General features: G+C 44.7%; 1 protein-coding gene across 1 annotated transcript in view; it reads right to left on the bottom strand.

The window, feature by feature from the left end:
• ITPR1 (inositol 1,4,5-trisphosphate receptor, type 1) overlaps nucleotides 1–19,006 on the bottom strand; it is a 162,150-nt gene that overhangs the window by 58,440 nt on the left and 84,704 nt on the right. Inside the window, 2 exon segments of the mRNA XM_010159814.1 lie at nucleotides 3,370–3,560; nucleotides 4,888–5,020. Of these exon segments, the coding sequence (XP_010158116.1) occupies nucleotides 3,370–3,560; nucleotides 4,888–5,020 (324 nt within the window).

Here is a 19,006-nt window from a genome sequence, read left to right as displayed (position 1 = left end):
ACACTGTAAATCAAGAGCTGCTAACAATAACCAAAAAAATTGTGAAATGAAGATAAACTGTGTTAGACCTCAAAGACAAAGCTGGCCGATTTGGTGAGGTCAACTTTCACAATGACAAACGTAACTGATGCAACATGAACGCAGTTATTAGTCCAGAGACTGAAGATGACTATTCCACTGGCAATTACTGGAAACTGCTGTAGAGCTTCAGAAAATCCACTCTGCAGTTTGCAGAGGTTGTGAAGGCCTACCTATCTAATCTGCAAAATTTACCAAAAGAGCACAGATTACAGAAAGATCAGGATAAAAGACTACGGAAAGTCTTGGGTTCATTTTCGTAAGTGCCTCTAGTTTCCATAAGCAGACAAACTTCGCACTGTATTTTGTAAAAATGAAATCTTACTCAGTAGGAGACCATCACACTGCTGCACTCTAAGTCCTTCCTGTGCTGTAGTGAAAGACTATTTTATAGGACCCACTGGATTTGATGCTGTGCAGACGAGCGAGTACCCTGTGCTGTAAAGGCTGTGTTCCCCAACAGCTGGGCTGCACGCAGGGCCTTCTGCATTTTCTGGGAGAGCAGATATTGTTCTCCCTATGCGAAGAGAGGAAAGCTTGGTGACGTGAATTTACCATCTCAGGACGCCAGTTTAACTTGGACATCATTCAGCAATTACTCTGGGAGATACAGACCCGAAACAGTGATTTTACTGAAGAGTAAAACCTCCACCTTCGCTTTGATTTGCCAGCGTTGAGCCAGCTCTTCTCCCCGAAGTTAAGCTTTGTGGTTGGCGTTTTTTCCCATTGAAGTTTTACTTGGTTTTCATGACTCAAATATTACCGAAAGATCAGAGTGCTGAATACGTGCTGTTCTTCACCGACATTGCAGCAGTCCCCACGGGCCCTCACTGTGCCAGAGCCAGTGCAAGTAGAGCAAAGCAGCACGGCACACACTACCTAGCTCCAGGACCAATTAACCAATGCAGAGCTAAGTCAGGGAACACCTTTGTGCACTGATAAATCTTCTTTTTTGCCTTTTGCTATCAGGCCACTGGACTGCTGTAGCACAGAACACCTACGTTACAACTGCTCCATAGGATGTTTTTAGTGAAGTCTCACCTGTGCTTGGCATGTATGAGTAAGAGCTCCTGGGTGTGTCCAGGAGCAGAGCTTACAGCGTTAGCTGTAGGTTTTTGGTTCCTAAAACATAGTGTACTGCGAAGCAGCCTATACCAAAGTCCCCTCCTAGCCCTTCGCTGCTGCATTAGAGCACACGCACGCACACGCACCACGTAACTGCCGGCTGCCCAGAACACTTAAGACCACTGCTAAGCACTTATTCCTGAGTGGGAAAGGATAGAAAACAGTTGCTGTGGTTTGCGGAAGTAACATCTCTAAAGGCAAGAGTGCCACAGAAGCTGGCAGGACTGTAAGGCACGGATGTGAAAGCGTTATGCCATTTGCTCTAAGCACCCCATGCCAACAGCACATTCCTAACCGCACGGTTATGGTACAGGCTCCCAGTCACAGACAGCAAACGCAAACTAAATAATCTCCTTTTTTCACCAAAAAGGTGTCTCTGGAGATGGATTGCAGATTTCCCTATTTGTTTTGACCAGATGAGCTACGGAATCTGCTTCCAACACTGATTCGCACGCAGCGTGAAGTGACTACTCAGTCCATTAGTTCTGGGTTCCAGCACAAGCAAAGGATCTCTCCACGTCAGCCTGGTGCAGAATTTGTTTTTCCTTCCAGCATGAGAGTGTGAGGTTACCTGAGGCTTCTTGAAAGCTACAAAGACAAAAGCTCAGCTTGCTTTACATTGGAGAAGAGCAGGAAATTTGAAGGAGTGACTCTCCCTGAGGAATGTTCATCCTGTCATTGCAGTTTAAGGTGACATGGGATTTTAAATGCTTGATTCCTACTCTGTCTTTTGCAAAGAAACTTCACTCTAGAGCACATACACAGAGGGGAAAAAAAGTGTACTGATTACAGAGAGAGTGAAGGAGCCCAAGAATGGTCCCTCTCCCCTCAAAGGAAGTTTGGATGAATACAAGAGGTGCTGCTGTAGAGACCTAGCACATGTTTTAACCGTAATGATCAACTATAACTAGTCAGAATTCAGCCCCACGTTACACTTAATTAAATCTCACCACGTGCTGCTGCTCTTCAGCACATCTCTGGTCAGGTTTGAGCCAGACATTTCTATGGGATCAAACCTGTTTTCACTGGCAGGCTGGTTTTCTATCAGAGCAGCCACTTAATTCAACACACCCCACAGACACATGTGCCACGGAGAGGGGATGAGCAGAGCTAACCAGAACAGGATGGTCCATTTCAGCAACAGCCTGCAGTTAGATCAGGCTAAGCACAACACAGGGTGCTACCCTCAATCTGTTCAAATATTTCTCCCAGAAATTGCAACAGAGATCCACTAAGAATTAAGTTGTCCCTGCGGTGATTCTTAGCTGCTGCAGCCATAGCAGAGGCAGACTGCGTCTTCCAGTGGTTTGGTTTTCAGGGTGGAAACAAATGAAGGACTGGGGAGTGGTTATACTGCACTGGAAAGAGCAGGCCACGTGCATAACGGATTTTTTTTTTCCGAAAATGTTAGTGAGGAACAAGCTGCAATGTTGACCTTCTTAAACAAATCACCGATTGTTTAGTTCAGACACATGAAATGCACAGCAGTGGGGTAGGAGAGGCACAACACTCACTGGAACAGTTATGCACAAAGCCCACTCTCCAAGACAGAAACTGACTGTGTGCAAATAGAACACAGGCAATGTCAAAAGAATAAGATACTACATGTTCAATAATCTTTGCAGGCATGTTTGCTGTAATAAAGTTTTACTTCCTGTTTGGTGGAATAGTGTACAAGCTAGCTGGTGTATGTTCTTTAAAATCCATACCAGGCTCAATTCTCATTTAGGGAAACCAAAGCCTTACTTTAAACACAGAAATGAAGGACAGTAAGATTACAGGGGAACAGTGGTGCTCTGGAGTTTACCAAACACTTATTTTAAATTCCGGTCTGAAATCAAATAGCTAGTTGTGAAAGTCTGTGAACAGGTTGCAGTCACACTTACTCATAAAAGTAGTCACGTTAACTTTTGCTACAAAGCTCTTTTGTTACACATTCCTCTATATTACCCTGGGAAATACCTCAATTTCCTAGTGCCCATGCAAACATTTAATAAGTTAACTTTTGCATGGCAGACACTGCTATTTTTCTTAATTACAGGTCAAAGATCATTTTGTCATTTCCCCTTCCATCTCCTTAACCTCCTCAGGTTTCCTGGATTTCATAAAAACACTTCCCTTCCCAACATGTTTTAGTTACAAGCTTGAGGTTCTCCATTTCCCTACCTGTATTGTAGTGTTCCCACCTTCCAGAAGGGCAATGGCTAGCAGGATGCTCTCATGGAAGACTCTGTCACTGGTGGCATTCATGATGAGATCTATGACCAGGTTGGATGCGCCTTCTTTATCCAGATGACACTGGACATCCGCCAAACTCATCTCACCTCGGCTCACTGAACTTGATCCGGAGCTTCCTCCTATAAAGATGACCACAAGAAACAGGCTGAGCTTCAAACCCTGCTACCCTACGGTGATGGCACCTCTCTCCTGGTTTAAATTATTAAGCTAGACTAAATGGTGTGCCCACATTCATTAACAGTGATCAACTTTGCTCCTAACATTTCTGCAAGAAGAGTTTGTAAGTGAAAGCACATATTGGGCATGTTGGAAGACAGGCATCTGACATGGATTTCTTATGTGCGGGTCTGCGGGAGGTGGTGTCCTGAGGAAGGACAGCCTGGGCTGGCAACGGGAAAGGGCACCTGCCACCAGTGCCTTCGTTAGCAGCACAAGATGAAAAGAGGGCTGGCATATTGATAGAGGGTTCTGGAAACAGCGTGAATTCAGGGATATAAAGAGAGGTAGAGGCTCTGCAAGACCAGTGAGGGGATGGAGAAAAGCTGAGACAAATTCCAGAGGATGGCAAAGCCAATGCTCTAGAAAGGAGAAGAGTATGGCAGTAGGCAGCACAACAGAAGGACAAATTAAATATGTATCAACTTCAGAAAAGAGAGGGAAATCTGTTCCTTTTTTTTTCCTTGTCTCTGATCAAGCCTGCCTTCAACAGGATTAACCCGTCTTTATTTTGGAGAGGGAAAACCCACTGAACTGCGTTTTGACAAAACGTGCGTGACATTACTGACTTATTTAGTATAGTCTCAAATGAAATAAATGCACTTTCCAACTGACTTCAAACCGATGTTTTGCTCATCCTGCCCTGCAATCTGTCTGTAATAAAATGAAATGGTTTTGTTTCAGATATGGTTAATAATCTGACATCCTTGTGAGCACATTTTCCAAATATTATTGTAAATATATATAAAAGTTTACTAAGTACATTCATTCAAAGCAAAATCACAAAATTCAAGCAAAACCAAGACAGTCTCTGAAAAGTATAAAAAGCTCTGCCTGCTTAATTTTCAAGTACCTCCTCAAATGCAGTCAGGAGAACAAGAATGCTGCTCTCATCTGCATGAGGGGAAAAAAAAAAAAGCAGTTGACATGATCGGAGACGGGAGAGCGATGCTCCGCTCAGCCTAAAGCAGAATCCCTCAAGGAGAGTTAAAACACGTTGGTTTCCAAAACCAGTGGCAACAGGCAAGCAGGATGGCTTCCCCATCCATGTGGATAATTTCTTCTTTTCTGGGATTTCATAGGACAGAAGAGTGGGGGAGAAAAGTCCAAAAGGGGAAAAAAAACCCAACCCCAAAAACCTATTTCACGTGATTTGTCAGGCAGATAGGGACACACAGCACCCGGCAGGGCAGATGACACGAAGCACTGCTGAGCAGGAGCACATCCTACCTCCTGCCCCGGCTTTACTGGCGCCTCCAGCAGACAAGGGGCCGTTGCCGAAGGTGGTCAGGCTCTCGCGCCGTCCCGCTGGTCTCACATTGCCATAGTAACGGTTGACCAAAACTTGCCTGAGTGCCTCACCCTTGATTCAAAAAGGATAATGAAATCACGATGTGAGATTAATGAATAATCAAACTACTTCTATTCAGTAGCAAGGGGACTGCTGTTATCATTAGTCTACTCGCAGTGAGGGAGAGGGAACCGCAACCCTGGAGATGGGAAAAATCCAGTGAGCACCTCCAAATGTGCTCGGACAGGATGGGACACCAGGGGGGTCTCATGGGGCTCAAATAAAACTACATGTTCCCAGAACAAGAAAAAGCTACAGTTCAATTTTGTGCTAAAACTTTCTAGACAGAGTTTATTCTCAAAGAGAGGTTTTTTTCAAAGTTAAGACCTATTGTCTGAGTTTTAAATGCAAAAACGTGGCATCTGTAAAGCACCAACACAAAATGAAGAGGAGGGCTAGAGACACAGGAACATCAGGAATGGCTTTGTGAGCAAGCAGTCCCAGCCTCTCAAACCTATCCTATTTTGCCATTTCACCGATGTTACAGGGGCTCTCTCCCCTCCGTCAGCAACTGAGGCGATCTAACGCCGTCAGCTGCCGAGCGGAAACCCGAGCAATCCCTGCTGTATCCCAGCTCTTTGTTCCCCGCTGGCAGCTGCCCGAGCCGCCCAGTCACGCCAGCAGTCAGCATCCGAGCACATGAGCCCGCGGACACCGGTCCTCAGATAACCCGACATCCCAGCCCCGGGGAGCACCCGCTGCCGTCAGCGGAGGCCAGAGGAGATCAAAACACCTCCCACACTGAACGTTAACTTGTGGACCTTGCGCCGCTCTCCCTTAAGTCTTTACAGGAATTCCCAGGAATTCAGAGAGCCGCAGAAAAGCTGGCGGTACTGCCAGCAACCGGCAGATACACAAACACTGCAGTTGGATTAACAGGTTTTTATAAGGTCTTTGTGCAAAAAGAAAGGCTGGCGATTATTTTAACTGGGAGCTACTGCTCTGGTAGTGGCAGCGTGCTGTGGTTACAGCAAACCAGCCCGAGGTGGGGGGAAGGGGATTGAAAAAAAAACCACCACACAGCACCAACAAAACAAACCCAGCCAAAAATAATGCTGCTTGACACAGATTTTCAGTTGTATTTCAATCAAATTAGTTGTCTGACTAAGGATTTAAAATGTCATTAACTACGAGTTTCATTATTAGCTGTCATGGAAGCAAAACCTTACTTGTTAAAATTTCACAAGAAGCCTTTAGAACACAAATAAGTAAATGGAACAACGTAAATGGGCGTTAATTGGCTCATCCAAAACTCCAGCACTGCCACAGCCACGCTGCTTTTGACACAAAGCTGGCACCCACAAAAGGCAGCTTAGAAATCCTTATACCCCAATGCATTGGAAAGACAAAAATCTGTCTGGACATTACAATCCTCTCTGGAATTTCAGACATCACTTCCAAACGGAGAAGCTCAGCACCTGCCTGCAGCCGGCCAGGGATCACTGCCGCCCCCGCAAGGCTGGTGCTACCTTCAGGGCTCCCACCTCCTGCTCTGTCCCTGCATTTCAGCAGATTGCAAATCACTCCTCTAGATTATCTGTGTGAAAGCTGCAGCACAGGAGCTGCATTTCATGGAATCAGATGGAGATGGGGAAAACGGCTGGGAGACAAGATGTAAATTAAACACAAAGAGCTTTCCAACCAGCTGCTTTCAAAAGTCCCCAAAAAAGAGAAAAAAGTTACTTTGGAAGCAACAGTGGGTGGTGAGCACTTTTCCAAGGGGCATACGCTTCCTATCACTGCTTGGGCCAAACAGTTAACATGTAGGAGAGGCAAGAGACTAAATTGAAAAGCTCAAGTAAAATCCTATCCCAGAGGAACTACTCTGACTGACAGCAACATGAGAGTGTTTAGTACATCATGCAGAGCTTTAACCATCTTCCTGCTCTCAGTCTGGCAGGTAAGGAAGGCTATATGACAGAACAAGGCCAAACCAGACAAAAAAAACCTCAGAAAAACTTAACTACATCTTCCTTCTACATGTGTACTGATTAGAAAGGCAGCTTGATACCCATGTAAGCCCTATGCTGAAAATCAAGTTACAGTGGAATTCTCACATTACCTTTTTCCTCTTCCGTTAAACTAACTGGCTGTCATCCTATCAACTGGCATGTAAACCCAGTAATTTTTATTACTTACTACAAAGGTAACACCACACACTGACCCTTAAGAACTACTGTTCAGTGAACTCCACCTCCTCCTGAATTCCGAAGGGTTACTAAAGCTTCTGGGGTTGTGTCTAGACTGACTTTTTGGTCCACTGTGGAGTAGAAGGCAATTTCATGGTCAAAATAGCTGAGGTGAGTGGAGAAACCTCACTGGGAGCTCTGGCCCTAAGGACAGACCTGCAGCACCTCCATTGTCTGTAGCAGTAGAGTATCCAAAACAGGACAAGAAACCAGAAAATACAAGTGGGAACACATATCCAGCATTTGTTGTTTCTAGTCTGAAAGCATACAGATCCATGATTCTGGAGGTTTGGCAAGCCACATTCCCTGGCATTTTGAATTCTAATTGGGAAGAAACACTTTGTTTCCTACAAAATTATTCAAACCCACTGTGTTAGCTAAGAAGTGTATGAGTATGGGATCAAAGTAGAGGGGAGAAAAAATAAGTGGTATTTAAGAAATGTTATAATTAATTCAGCTGCAATGCTTGGCTCCAGAATAGTTCCTTAACCATCATGTTACTGTTGTACACCACTTTGATGCATACAGTATGCAAACAAATATCAGATGTTTGGGAGCAATAAGAAAAATCAAATATGCTACCTAGGAAAAAAAACCAAACCCTGAACTCAACAACATTCAGTTTCATCTGCATCCACCATCAAGGTAAACTAACAGTAAGTAGTACAAAAGATGATAGTACGCATCTAGTAGAGCAGATGCGATACACAATTTCGTTTAAGCGATATCGAAAACCTGTTATAATCTTGAAAACAGAGCATCTTTAAGAATATTTAAGAGAGACAGAGTTATAAAAACTGCTGCTATTCTGTTCCCAGCTACAAGAGCAGAAGAAATTGAGAAACGCATTAACGACCTTGATTTTGCAGCTTGGCTGTTTACGAAGGGGAAGGTGTGGCCAGAGCAGGCAGACTCCACCAGCACTGATGGATCTCACTTCATAACTGTGTGATCATCACCAAGGGGGAGCGCTTTGAAAGTGCGAACAGACTAGACCCGGATCAGAGGTTTGATTCAGAGCAGCCAAGCACTTGCTCTCCCCATTTAACACAAGAGAAGGTGCTCCAGCACCCTGTTTTGTAAACTCGTCGTAGTTTTTCCAAGAGACCCACAGCAAGCAGTTAACCACAGAAGTTTCTTGCACGACTTACGCTTCACTGTTCGAAAGGAAAAGGTAGAGGATTAGTTCTGAACGTGCTTGACTGCTGTACATACCCTTCTATGATCCTCCAGTTGCCTCTGTGGTAGACTTTGGTCAAGCTCCTGCTGTGCATGCAGAAATTTCATTTTAAAGCGGAACAACACTAAGGAGACACTAACATCTTTGCACTCATGGCAAATATTAAGGGAAGTAACAGCTGAAAGCAAGGGGGAGATGAGGAAGATCGACTGACAAGCTATCGAAACAGAACATCTGCCTTCAGTTAGCTCTGGCAGTTCTTAGCCAGCCTGCTCTGCCACCCGCCAGCAGACCACCCTGGCATGCATGTATGCCAACACATTCTCATGGATTTCAAGAAAACACAGTCTATCTAATTTTAGTTACCAGTAACACACGGAAGGTTTTAAGAACTCAAACCAAGCATGCCCATGCATACATATACACGGACACACACACACAAACACCCCGTCCCACTATACACACACTTCTGAAGGAAGTGCAGGTACTTCAACGTATCTGACCGTGGTCAACGAAGCTCTTTTGAGACTGCGGAGGCCTTCCTACAAATTCCATGGGATTCCTGTTCAATGCCATGGGCTGCAGTGGGGTTTCACTGAACAAAGTCCCTTGGCACGCGCATGTTTCCAAATCAAATCTCTCATTTCAGATATTAATTTTCAGGAATGGAACTGCCATTTTGTAAACCTAAATACTTTGAAGTTTTGCTGCTTTAAAGCATTCTGAAAGAGTTAGGAACAACTGCTCTATACAGGGACTCCATCTTAAACCAGGGGCCATCTCCCAAACATCTCAAAATCATTCTATGACCACTCAGAGTTTCAGTTTACATTCAAACACTATTCCACAAAAATTACATATACAAAGGTCTCAACTACCATCAATTTTTTTTCTTTCATGATTTCACAACATATTTATATTCTTCATATTTATATAGCTCAGAGAATTGACACTGTCCTAGACTTTGTCTTTCATGCTGTTTCCCTTAGATTTGCACTGACATAGCACCCAATTTTACAATCTACTAGTACCATGTCTGGATGTCCCACTAATTTCAAAAGAATTTTAGATTGCATAAATTCTTATGCCTTTATTTCAGCAAATAAGCCATTGTAAGCGATCTGATGCTGGGCTACCTCATAAAGGAAATGTGCCTACATATCTAATTTACCATAGAGCTAAGCAACCTTGAAAATGTGAAGGGACCACAAGCTGTTTCACTGTGGCATTTTACATGGGACACCCAGTTGCTCTGGGCTTCCACTAACACCTTCTGACACCTCCCTTTCCTCATCACAGTTTTTAAGTATGTGAGACAAAGGAAAAAACCCAATTCTGTATTAGGAGCCAGAGAAACAAAGTCTCATTTTGTTAATGCAGGATTTGAGAGGAGACTCTTCACAGTGCCCCTCTTAAAAGCTTAAGGGAAATGGCTGAAACAAAGATTTGGGACTGGTTTACATCCTTACTATTTTCAGACTATCACACTGATGCTGCACTAGATTAAACCACTTGAACCAAACCTACTTATTTTTTCTTTAAGACCACGCAGGAACACACATTTCACAGGGGTTTTTACCAACAAGACACTCCACCAGACTACTTCAAAACACCAATATTTGCCTGTTGTACAAATATAGGTGAGTGACACACCTCTACAGAGCTTTCCGTTTCTGGAGGTTGCGGCAGCTAGTTGAAAGTAAAATGCAGAAAAATTAGTCATTCTTCAGGAATCTTTCATCCCAACAGAAATCTAGTGGTCAACACTTAGGGGAAGGGAGCTAGCAAAGCCCTTGACTTCAGCTGAATCATCACAAGTGAATTCTAGCCGTAATTACTGTTTATACCCTCCCACCCACCCAGCTGCTAAACGGGCTGCATTTTGAAAATTTAGCAGGTATCCTTTGAACATCCCAAAGTATTCTGCATGAACGCAGAGGCACAAGCAGAAATCTTTGGCTGCAGGTGCACACAGGCCTGCCACGCAGGGACGGACAGCCTGCTCAGACTGCACACCCGGGACCTGCAACGTGCAGGGGGCGAAGGCAGCAGGGAGGAGGAGGAAGTCAGGGCTGCGTGTCACAGAAAGGCAGCAGCCTTACAATGTTAGTTTAAAACAGCATGCTTTCAGTGGATTCTCATCTATAAACATATTTTTCCTGAGATAAAAGATACAAGATATAGGACCAACACGAGCAATGAAATAAGAGACTTAACGGTGACAGCTTCTCAAATTTAAAATGCTGATCGTCACATTGAAACAGATGAAGATGAGCAACTTTTATCTAGTAGAGCTTAGACGTACAACAGAGACCTAAACATTCAAATGAAACCGCCTGCTTACTGTGGGTAAATTAACTTTTCAGGAGCACACACTAAGGAATAAGACAAGGACGATACAGTAATTCCAAATTAAGTCAGCCACTCATTGTCCGTGTCTGCCCAGAGGGCACACGAACTAGACAGACAAATCAAGCACAGGCTGGGAGAGCAACCGTGGTTATTTTAACCCAATATCTGCTGCAGCCTAGGAAACGCACTGTGAATGGAGAGGAAGGCCATGAGATCCAGAAGTCTAAATATGGAGAAAGGAGAGACTCCACTTCCCAGGAAGGAGCCAGAGGAGCGAGCACATGGGCAGGGGCTCCTTGGCCAGGAAGAACCATTCTCCGTTCTTCTCCTAATGGACTTTCCTCCTGGCTAATTCACACGGCCTTTGCTACACCGTTTCCTTGCATTGTCACCACTCTTGGAAACTTCGCAAGCATGCAAACCATTTCTCTTCTGGTCCAATCGAAGCAGGGAGTATTTAAGCCAGAGGACCAAAAGTTGACAGGAAGAACCTCATTTATGCAGAGGAACACACAGTTCCTGCGCTGCCTGCTCCGTAAACTGTGCTGCTTGAGGCTGGACACTGGTTAACGCCCTATCAAGTCATTAGGGAGTCTGGGCACATTGTTCTGATTGCAGACACCGTCTGCACCACCTGCTTGGCAGCAAAGCAAAAAATTCCGCCATTCTCAAGTAGTCAACAGCAAGGAAATTGTGCACGTGCCCCTGTAAGGGAAATTAGGTACCTTGCTTCCAGGGAAGGGGCGACTGAAGCTGGCAGGTCGTGTGGACACGACTGCCACAAGATAACATACCGGACTTTGGATTCCCAATGAAAGCTTCCTTATTCCTGGGCTTATACCACGACCCCAAATTAATCAAACATACGTATACATTTTGGGTCTGAAAACCAGCACAGACAAAGAATCGGCACGAAATAAGTTTGATCTTTCCAACTTAAACTGGAGAAGGAAAAGGTACATATTCTAGCTAGCAAATTCCTGTGCCTTCCCACTGTAGCACAGACAGCATGTATAAATAGATCAGCATGTTAGAACCAGCCTCAAACACTCATCTGCAAGCAAAAGCTACTGCCCTTGGCAATGCTTCCAAATAAGCATGGCCTTCAGCAATCTTTCTGTAAGCATATAAGCTCCAAATAATGAAATTGTTATTCTTTGAGTCAAAACAGGTTAAAATAGCAAGGAATTATTAAGCTATAGTTACTGTGCTACACTTTGTGTTATCCTGTGTACCACAACAGCAAAGTATCAGCTCATGCTTGACAAGAAGGATTAAATAGGGTGGAAGAGTACTACTGAAGGAGTAATTTTGCTGGAGTTCTTGTGCCTCCATATACCTCAGCTCTCCACTGAGAAGAAAAGTGAGTGGGGGGTAAGGGTAAGTTTGTGGAATACTGAACAGCAGACAGGTGAGTGCCGCAGACACAGTGGACAGCTTTTAAACTGGAGCGTGGTGGGTGGCGGGGTCAGAGAAAATGTCTTATTTTTGCTAACAGTAGAAAAAGTTCCTTTCAACTTGCTGTGAAAAAAAAAACCCTTCTTCCTCTGAAGTTTCCATTCCCGCAAGGCTGGCAAATAAACCACTCAGCATTAGCTGTAACAGGAGAATTACAATTTCTTTGACCTGTTGGTGACCGTAATGCTTCTAGCATCCATTTCCCCAACACAGACTACGCATGTTTCCCAGAATGGTCTTTATCTGACTCAACAGTGGATGTATCCACCTCAAAAACCACCAAAGCAAGTGACAAGCTCAAGTACAAAACCATTACATCTCAACTTATGAGATATGGAAGGGTCATTTTCCTTTATGTTTTTAGGAAGGTAAAGTTTTGTTTTCATTTTTCTTTCAAAATAATAGGATGAAAGTTGTCTAATACTGTCATTCACAGAAAATTCAAACAACTAGTATTGTGGATAAAAAGTAGAAATGGTCTGAAGAAATACAGAAAACCTGAGGTTTAAAGCCTCAGGATTGCTTTTCTCCAAATTTCTCTTGAACTCAACTATGTGGAGTTGAGTATCCGGAACATTGAGTGCTGAAGAGGCTTGAAATACATTGAAAAAGCAGGTGGAGATTCCAGTTCACATAGACTGGGTCTGCTCTGCATGGTGGCTTCAGTAAAATAGGATAAAAACCATCTCACACTGTAATGTTACAAACGGGTGGGAAATAATCTTTTCAGAAAAAAACTGTGTGTTTGTGTGAGCACACAATCACAAACCCTTTCAAAAGCCTGATCCTTTTCACTTCAGCCTCAACCTTTGGAATTTTGACAAGGTAACAGATAAACCAGCACAAACCTCTTACAATTCAGGCCATCTCTGAGCTCAAAGGACTGAGAGGTGACAAATTTCAGACTGCTTAACTTGCACAGGCTGATGCCATTTCCCAAACTATCACACACCTCCTTTAGGTCACTTTCCAACCAGTAGCTAAATGGGATACAAAGCTGACTAGCTGGTGCGGGGCAATAGTAAACAGACACCTGTCCTGGGAGCTCTTCAGGATCAACACGGAGCATTTTGAAGCAGTTTAGCCAAACTAAACTGATCTGGCTCAGCAGAGAAGCGATGGCGAGAAATGAGACGCCCCATGCTGTGCAGGAAGTCAGGTTAAGGGACCAGCGGTCCCTTCTGGTCTTGAAATCTGCAAATTCAGGAACCAACCCAACTCCATGCATATGGCATCTAATTATCAGGGTGGTGGGGGGAGAGATTTGGCATAGAAGAGGAAATAAAAAGGGGAAAAACACAGCTACAGAGTCAGTCAGCCAAAGATCACGTGAAGCTTCTGATAGCTGGGTTGTATATCCAGATGCAAAGTAGCAGAGGGAGGGTCTTGGTTATACATTATTCTGAAACTATTGCCCTCCGCCACAGCTCTTGCATTACCATCTCCCCTATCAGCTGGAGTCCCAGTGGGACTAGCTGTTTAGACACAGTCCTGGAAGTCCCTTTTCACTTTTTCCTCCCTTTTCTGAATTTCTCCTCTTTGCTCTGTGAAATACATTCAGTATAACTCTTACTTGTAAGACACAGAGCAAAGCACCACCTAGTCCGATTCACGACAACAGACTACAGCACCAATTACATTGCTGTCCTTCATAATTCTTTAATAATACTGGAAAACTCCACGTTGGTTACCTGCTTGCCAAGTCCCCTTTGTAAAGCCAACACTGTTAACTTGCAGAACCAAGAAAAAATTTGGATAGGAAATTCCTAGCCTCTGCAGATGATACGTAGGTGTTTGTCAAACACACATTTGACTGGCTATGGATGAGTGTCAGGGCAGAGGGGAGTAACTGGGAACCAAGAGCACTGAGATGCTTTGACAGACTTCCCACATTACAGTTCAGACCTGCACCAAAGGTGCTGAGCAGTGTATTTTCAGTGACAGAGGATCTCACACCTCCATCAATTAAGAGGCAGTGGGAGGTGTGGGGTAGCACTTTGTCCTGGCACAAGCTCCTCCAAGCCATGCAGCTCTCCCAGCCTTCGCAGAAGAAACAGGGGATTTACAGTGGGGCAGAGGCAGCCCCCCATCTCCCACCGGCGTGTGATGGAGCAGCAGCCACACACTCACACCCCCCTCGCCTTGCTGCTGCGGTGCACACCCAGACTGGGGACGTGGCTGAACTCCTCCAGCTGCCTTATCTCAGTGTAGGGGCAGAGGCTTTGTGCACTGCCAGACAATGAGGTGGGAAATTTGGCATAAGGGCTGTCAGTGCCTGCACTAAAAGGTCACTGGGATCTGCCTGCAGGAGTGCCTTCTCTCCTTTTCCAGAGTTTTCAGTGAGGAAGCACGTTTTACTTGGCCTGGGGCTTTCCTGAAGTTAGAGACCTCAGCCTCCGATATGCCACTGACCTTTCAAAGGGAGTGCAATCACTTGCTTCTCTTTAAATCCTCAATCTGGCAGGTCTTTTACAATAACTGAACACAGTAAGAACTATCTTCAGTACACATTTTACATTAGCAGCTTTAATTAACTAGTAAGATGGTATAACTTCTTTTTGTTACAAATAGCTATAAGAAATGTTCCACTTGTGTTTTCCAAAAAGCTCACCAATTCCAGTTCGTGCAATACAAACCGTCCAAAGATTGCAGGATTTCTGAAGGAAAAAAAAATATAAGGCAGCCCACAAAAATTTATGAGAGCCTGCATTTCCTCCACTTGAGACATAACAAGTGAAGCACTGTCTCAGTGCAAAATACACAAGAGAAATGACTGCATAAGCTCTCTCTAGAAGGAAAGTAATTTCTAATGCATCTCTCCAGCACTTAAGAGGTTAATACGTTTCCCAACTCCAGCCAGAAGATGCATAAAATAGCACATATTTTGCACCTTACTCAGCTATCATAGTTTTAGTTTATCATTGAGATTAAAAGCACTGAGGTTAATTCAGTCAACCCTGTTTGAACCAGGATTTTCAGTTCCCTTTTCACCTACTTGAAACCTCAAGACCAAAGTGAAAAGGTGAATAAAAAACCCCCCAAAACGATATTGAGTGGGTCTGCAGGTGTATTTTGCTGGATACCGTTTTATCAGCTGCATAAAGAAGGGTCATACTGAATAAAAAATAGAAAAACCCCCAAAACCCTGGGGCTTTAACTTCAAATCCTAAAAAGGACTAAATCATTACACAGGAAACTGCTTCTCTGGATTTGGTTGTTATGGTGTTTGCTGGCCCCTGCCCAAGGCCCCACCAGCCCCTGGGAATGGAAGGAGCATCAGAACGCCCCATCTTCACCCTGAAAAATAAAATCCAGACCCAACAGTGGCGATGGGAAGCATCGGCAGCCCCACAGGCGCAGCAGCTACCGGCAAAGGCTCGGGAGCCGCAGCCCCGGCACAGCCCGCGGTGACTGTAAACATCTCCACTGCGTTTATTGGCAATTACCGCTGAAGGTCACACATCAGCAGCGGGCCTAAATTCCAGGAAAAAAAGCTGTTCTTATGTAACTGCTGCTTGAATGTTGGCAGTTGCCCAGTGGAGCAGCTCACTGCAATGTGGCTGGGAGGGGGGAAAAGGAAAAAAAAAAAAAAAAATAAAGCAGGCCACCTCCCAGCCGCATTCAGCATCCTGTGCATGCCACCTGCAGGTCAGCACCAACACTTGTCTCCTTCAGTCCATCAAACTTTAATGTGCTTCTTCCAGACATACGCATTTTAGTGTCCAGGACTTGCACTGCAGGTGGAAACTGGGCCACGCTGTCCCCAGACTCCTGTTCGGACCCAGGAGAGGGGAGGGGAACGTCACGTTGGAAACAGAAATGCCTCACTGGGGAGGGAGCTGCGCTGGACCACAGGGAACCCACGGTGTAGCTCCCCATCTCGAGTTGTGAAACACCATAAAATCTGCATTTGTATTGTCCCTGAACTTTTTAGTGGTTTGCGGACTGAATTAAAAGTAGATTAAATTGTTGTGTCTCATTACAACCAGGTTTTAGTTATAACTCGTGTGAAGATTCTCACTTGATGGCACTCGAGAAAACTTTACCTTGGTCCTGAACCTCTTCTCCAAGACAGCAGCACAGTCAACAGCTCCATCAGGAACAGGGTTACAGCAGTTCCAGCCCAGTAAGGAGTCGATCAAGAGAGGCTCCACCTGAGGGCTTTTACAGACAACACACCAGTGCCCAGCCTTGGGGGTTTCTACTCTCTTTACCACTTGAAACATCTGCACAGAGCCAATGTTAAGACCACCCTATTTAGCTCTTCAGCTCGAGCCAGACCCCTTCAGCTCCCAGTGCCTGCCTGATGCTCTGGGACAGATCCTGGGGCCCTGAGGCAAACCAAAAGACAAGCTCTGAGCACACTTCTCCCCGGAATCAAGACAAAACCATGTTGACAAAACCATGTTGCAAATAAGGTGCAAAATGGTTTACAGTTTGTTTCTGATGGTTTTGGTTTCATATCAAAACGAATTGAGCTTTTCATCCATCTTTCAAGGTACCTTTTCTGCTCTTTATTTTAATACCTGTCTTATGCAGCCCCTATCCCAAGGGGCTGTGCAATTTTACAAGTTTACAGGAACCTGAATGTTTTGGAAATACTACAAGATGACTCTCATTCTTAGTATATCCTAATTTCTGTCCCCAAGAAAAAAACCTTTTACATGAATCCTGCCACAACAGCGGATGCTGCAGGTTGCAAAAAACAAGAGCTTAAAGATGCTATCACTGTCCTTCTGCCAAACCAGATCACGGTCCAGAGACTATGGTAACAGGCGTTGGAAACAAACACCACACTACGCCGCTTCTCCTTGGAAAACTCCAGTTCTTTCCTGGCCCTCCTTTCCAACAGTGACACCAAAAGCAAACACCAGATAAACCGCTGAATGAAAGCACGTGAACTGGGCCAGGTAAGGCCAATTAAACCGTACTCTCCCTCCCTCATTTCCACATCACTTCTCCAGCCCTGCCTATACTCTGGCAACCCCAACGGCACAGCCAGGCATTTGCGGGGGGGCTGCCAACCTTGCTCTCAGGTCACAACGTTCACCATCCTTCCTGTTCTGCAGGGGATTTCCTACAGTGAGGTGAATTCCAGCATTATTCACCCACTTCAAAGGGCACTCACTCCCTTTCTTGACTCGCAAAAATGTTAAGGGGGACCGTAACACCAATTTTCTCTTACAATTTTCAGTAACGAACACATAGACCTCCTGACCTTTGTAGTGTCTTTTATTACTCGGACCCACCGCACACTGAAATTGCCTTGCAGTAAGCAACCAAGATCTGTAAATCAACTCACGTGTAAAATCACATAAATGCTATGAATTCATGCCATGAAACAGTTAAATTAAGAGTTTTACTCTGAGAGAATAAGGAGCATTTCAGCTGATCAGAAAAATTAAGTTGTGCAGAGCTTGGCAGAAAAGGATGTTAATAATTTTCCTAATAACACAGGTCTCCCTATTCTCTGCCCTAAGTGTTTACAGGGTTGACAAAGGCGGGAAGCAGAAAAAGGAAACCTCAGGATTTCCTCTGAGACTTGCCAGTGGTTCAAGCCCCATCTGAATCCCTTTCCCTAAGCAGCCAGTGCTCCTTGCCGATGGTTCTGAACACACCTGCTCCCTGCACGCAGTTGCTCCATCAAGGACCAATGCAGTTCCTCCTTTGCAGCACGCTCAGGCTGATTTATTGCAGGCAAAGACAGCACATGACAGCCAGAAACTGAAGAGGAAAGTGCTTCATATTATGACTTAATTTGCAATTAAACAATTCAAGTTTCTGTCTGAAGTTTCTCCAAGAGAAAGTTATATATATTATATATTACATACTATTCTGGGAAGGTGCAGCACCACGCAATCTAAACGGTCCAGCACCTGATGGAAACATTCATGTGCCACGAATCAACTTTTCAAAACCAGCGCACACTGCTGGTGTGTACCAGGAAAGAGGGGAAAAAACCCCTTGGTTTATAAAATAATTACACCAGAGGTTCGACACTACAGCACCCCTGTAGCTACACAGGACTACAAGTTTGGCACGAAGCCTGAGACATCTCAAACGAACACAGCTCAGAGGCAACGGCAGTGCAGTAAATGGCCTTCTGCCACACAAAACGCTGTCCTTCACACCACAACCAGGCTCTCATGCCGTGTGCAGCCCACCCATCCGCTATCTTCCACCCACACAATGTCAAGGGCGTGCTGAGAGGAGAAAACTTCCACCAAGAAACAGGGGAGCGGGTACTCTGAGCAGCTCTAGCTAGGATTTAATGATGACAGAGCTTTTTGTTGAAGCTGAAAATGGTGGTGGGAGATTCGCAAAATTTTTCTTGGGAAAGCTATCTCAGAGCCTGGCTGGATCTTCTTCTCCAGCCTGGAGAGGGGACCCCAGCACATGGCAGGATAACAGTGACAGCACCAACCTGGGGCACAGCAGGAACCCAAGCATCCCAACCAGAGGCTAGGATAAAAACAAACCAGAAGAGCCACAACTCCCTGTTTGTTCTCACAAGGAACTCGCTTCTTCCCCCTCCTCCAAAAGCCTGGCTGAACGGAAAAGACACTCCCCAACCCTAGGCAATGTATAGACTTTTTTGGTCTAATTTTGGAACAAATAATTTGGATTTCAAATCCACATCAGCATGCAAGGTCCCCATATATTATGTTGTTCTCACGATGAAGTTCACCTGCGTGAACCGAGCTGACCAACACCAGAATTAACCAGTCCTGCAGAAAGCAATTTATGGTGTATGCCATTAACTACTCGACTGAATAAAGAGCAGTAACATTTTAAGCATTTTAAGTGGTTGAATTTTGT

This window comes from Eurypyga helias, unplaced genomic scaffold, assembly GCF_000690775.1.
Source record: "Eurypyga helias isolate BGI_N326 unplaced genomic scaffold, ASM69077v1 scaffold29349, whole genome shotgun sequence".
In the NCBI taxonomy this organism is placed as follows: Eukaryota; Metazoa; Chordata; class Aves; order Eurypygiformes; family Eurypygidae; genus Eurypyga; species Eurypyga helias.
This window is presented reverse-complemented; position numbering and strand designations above follow the sequence as displayed.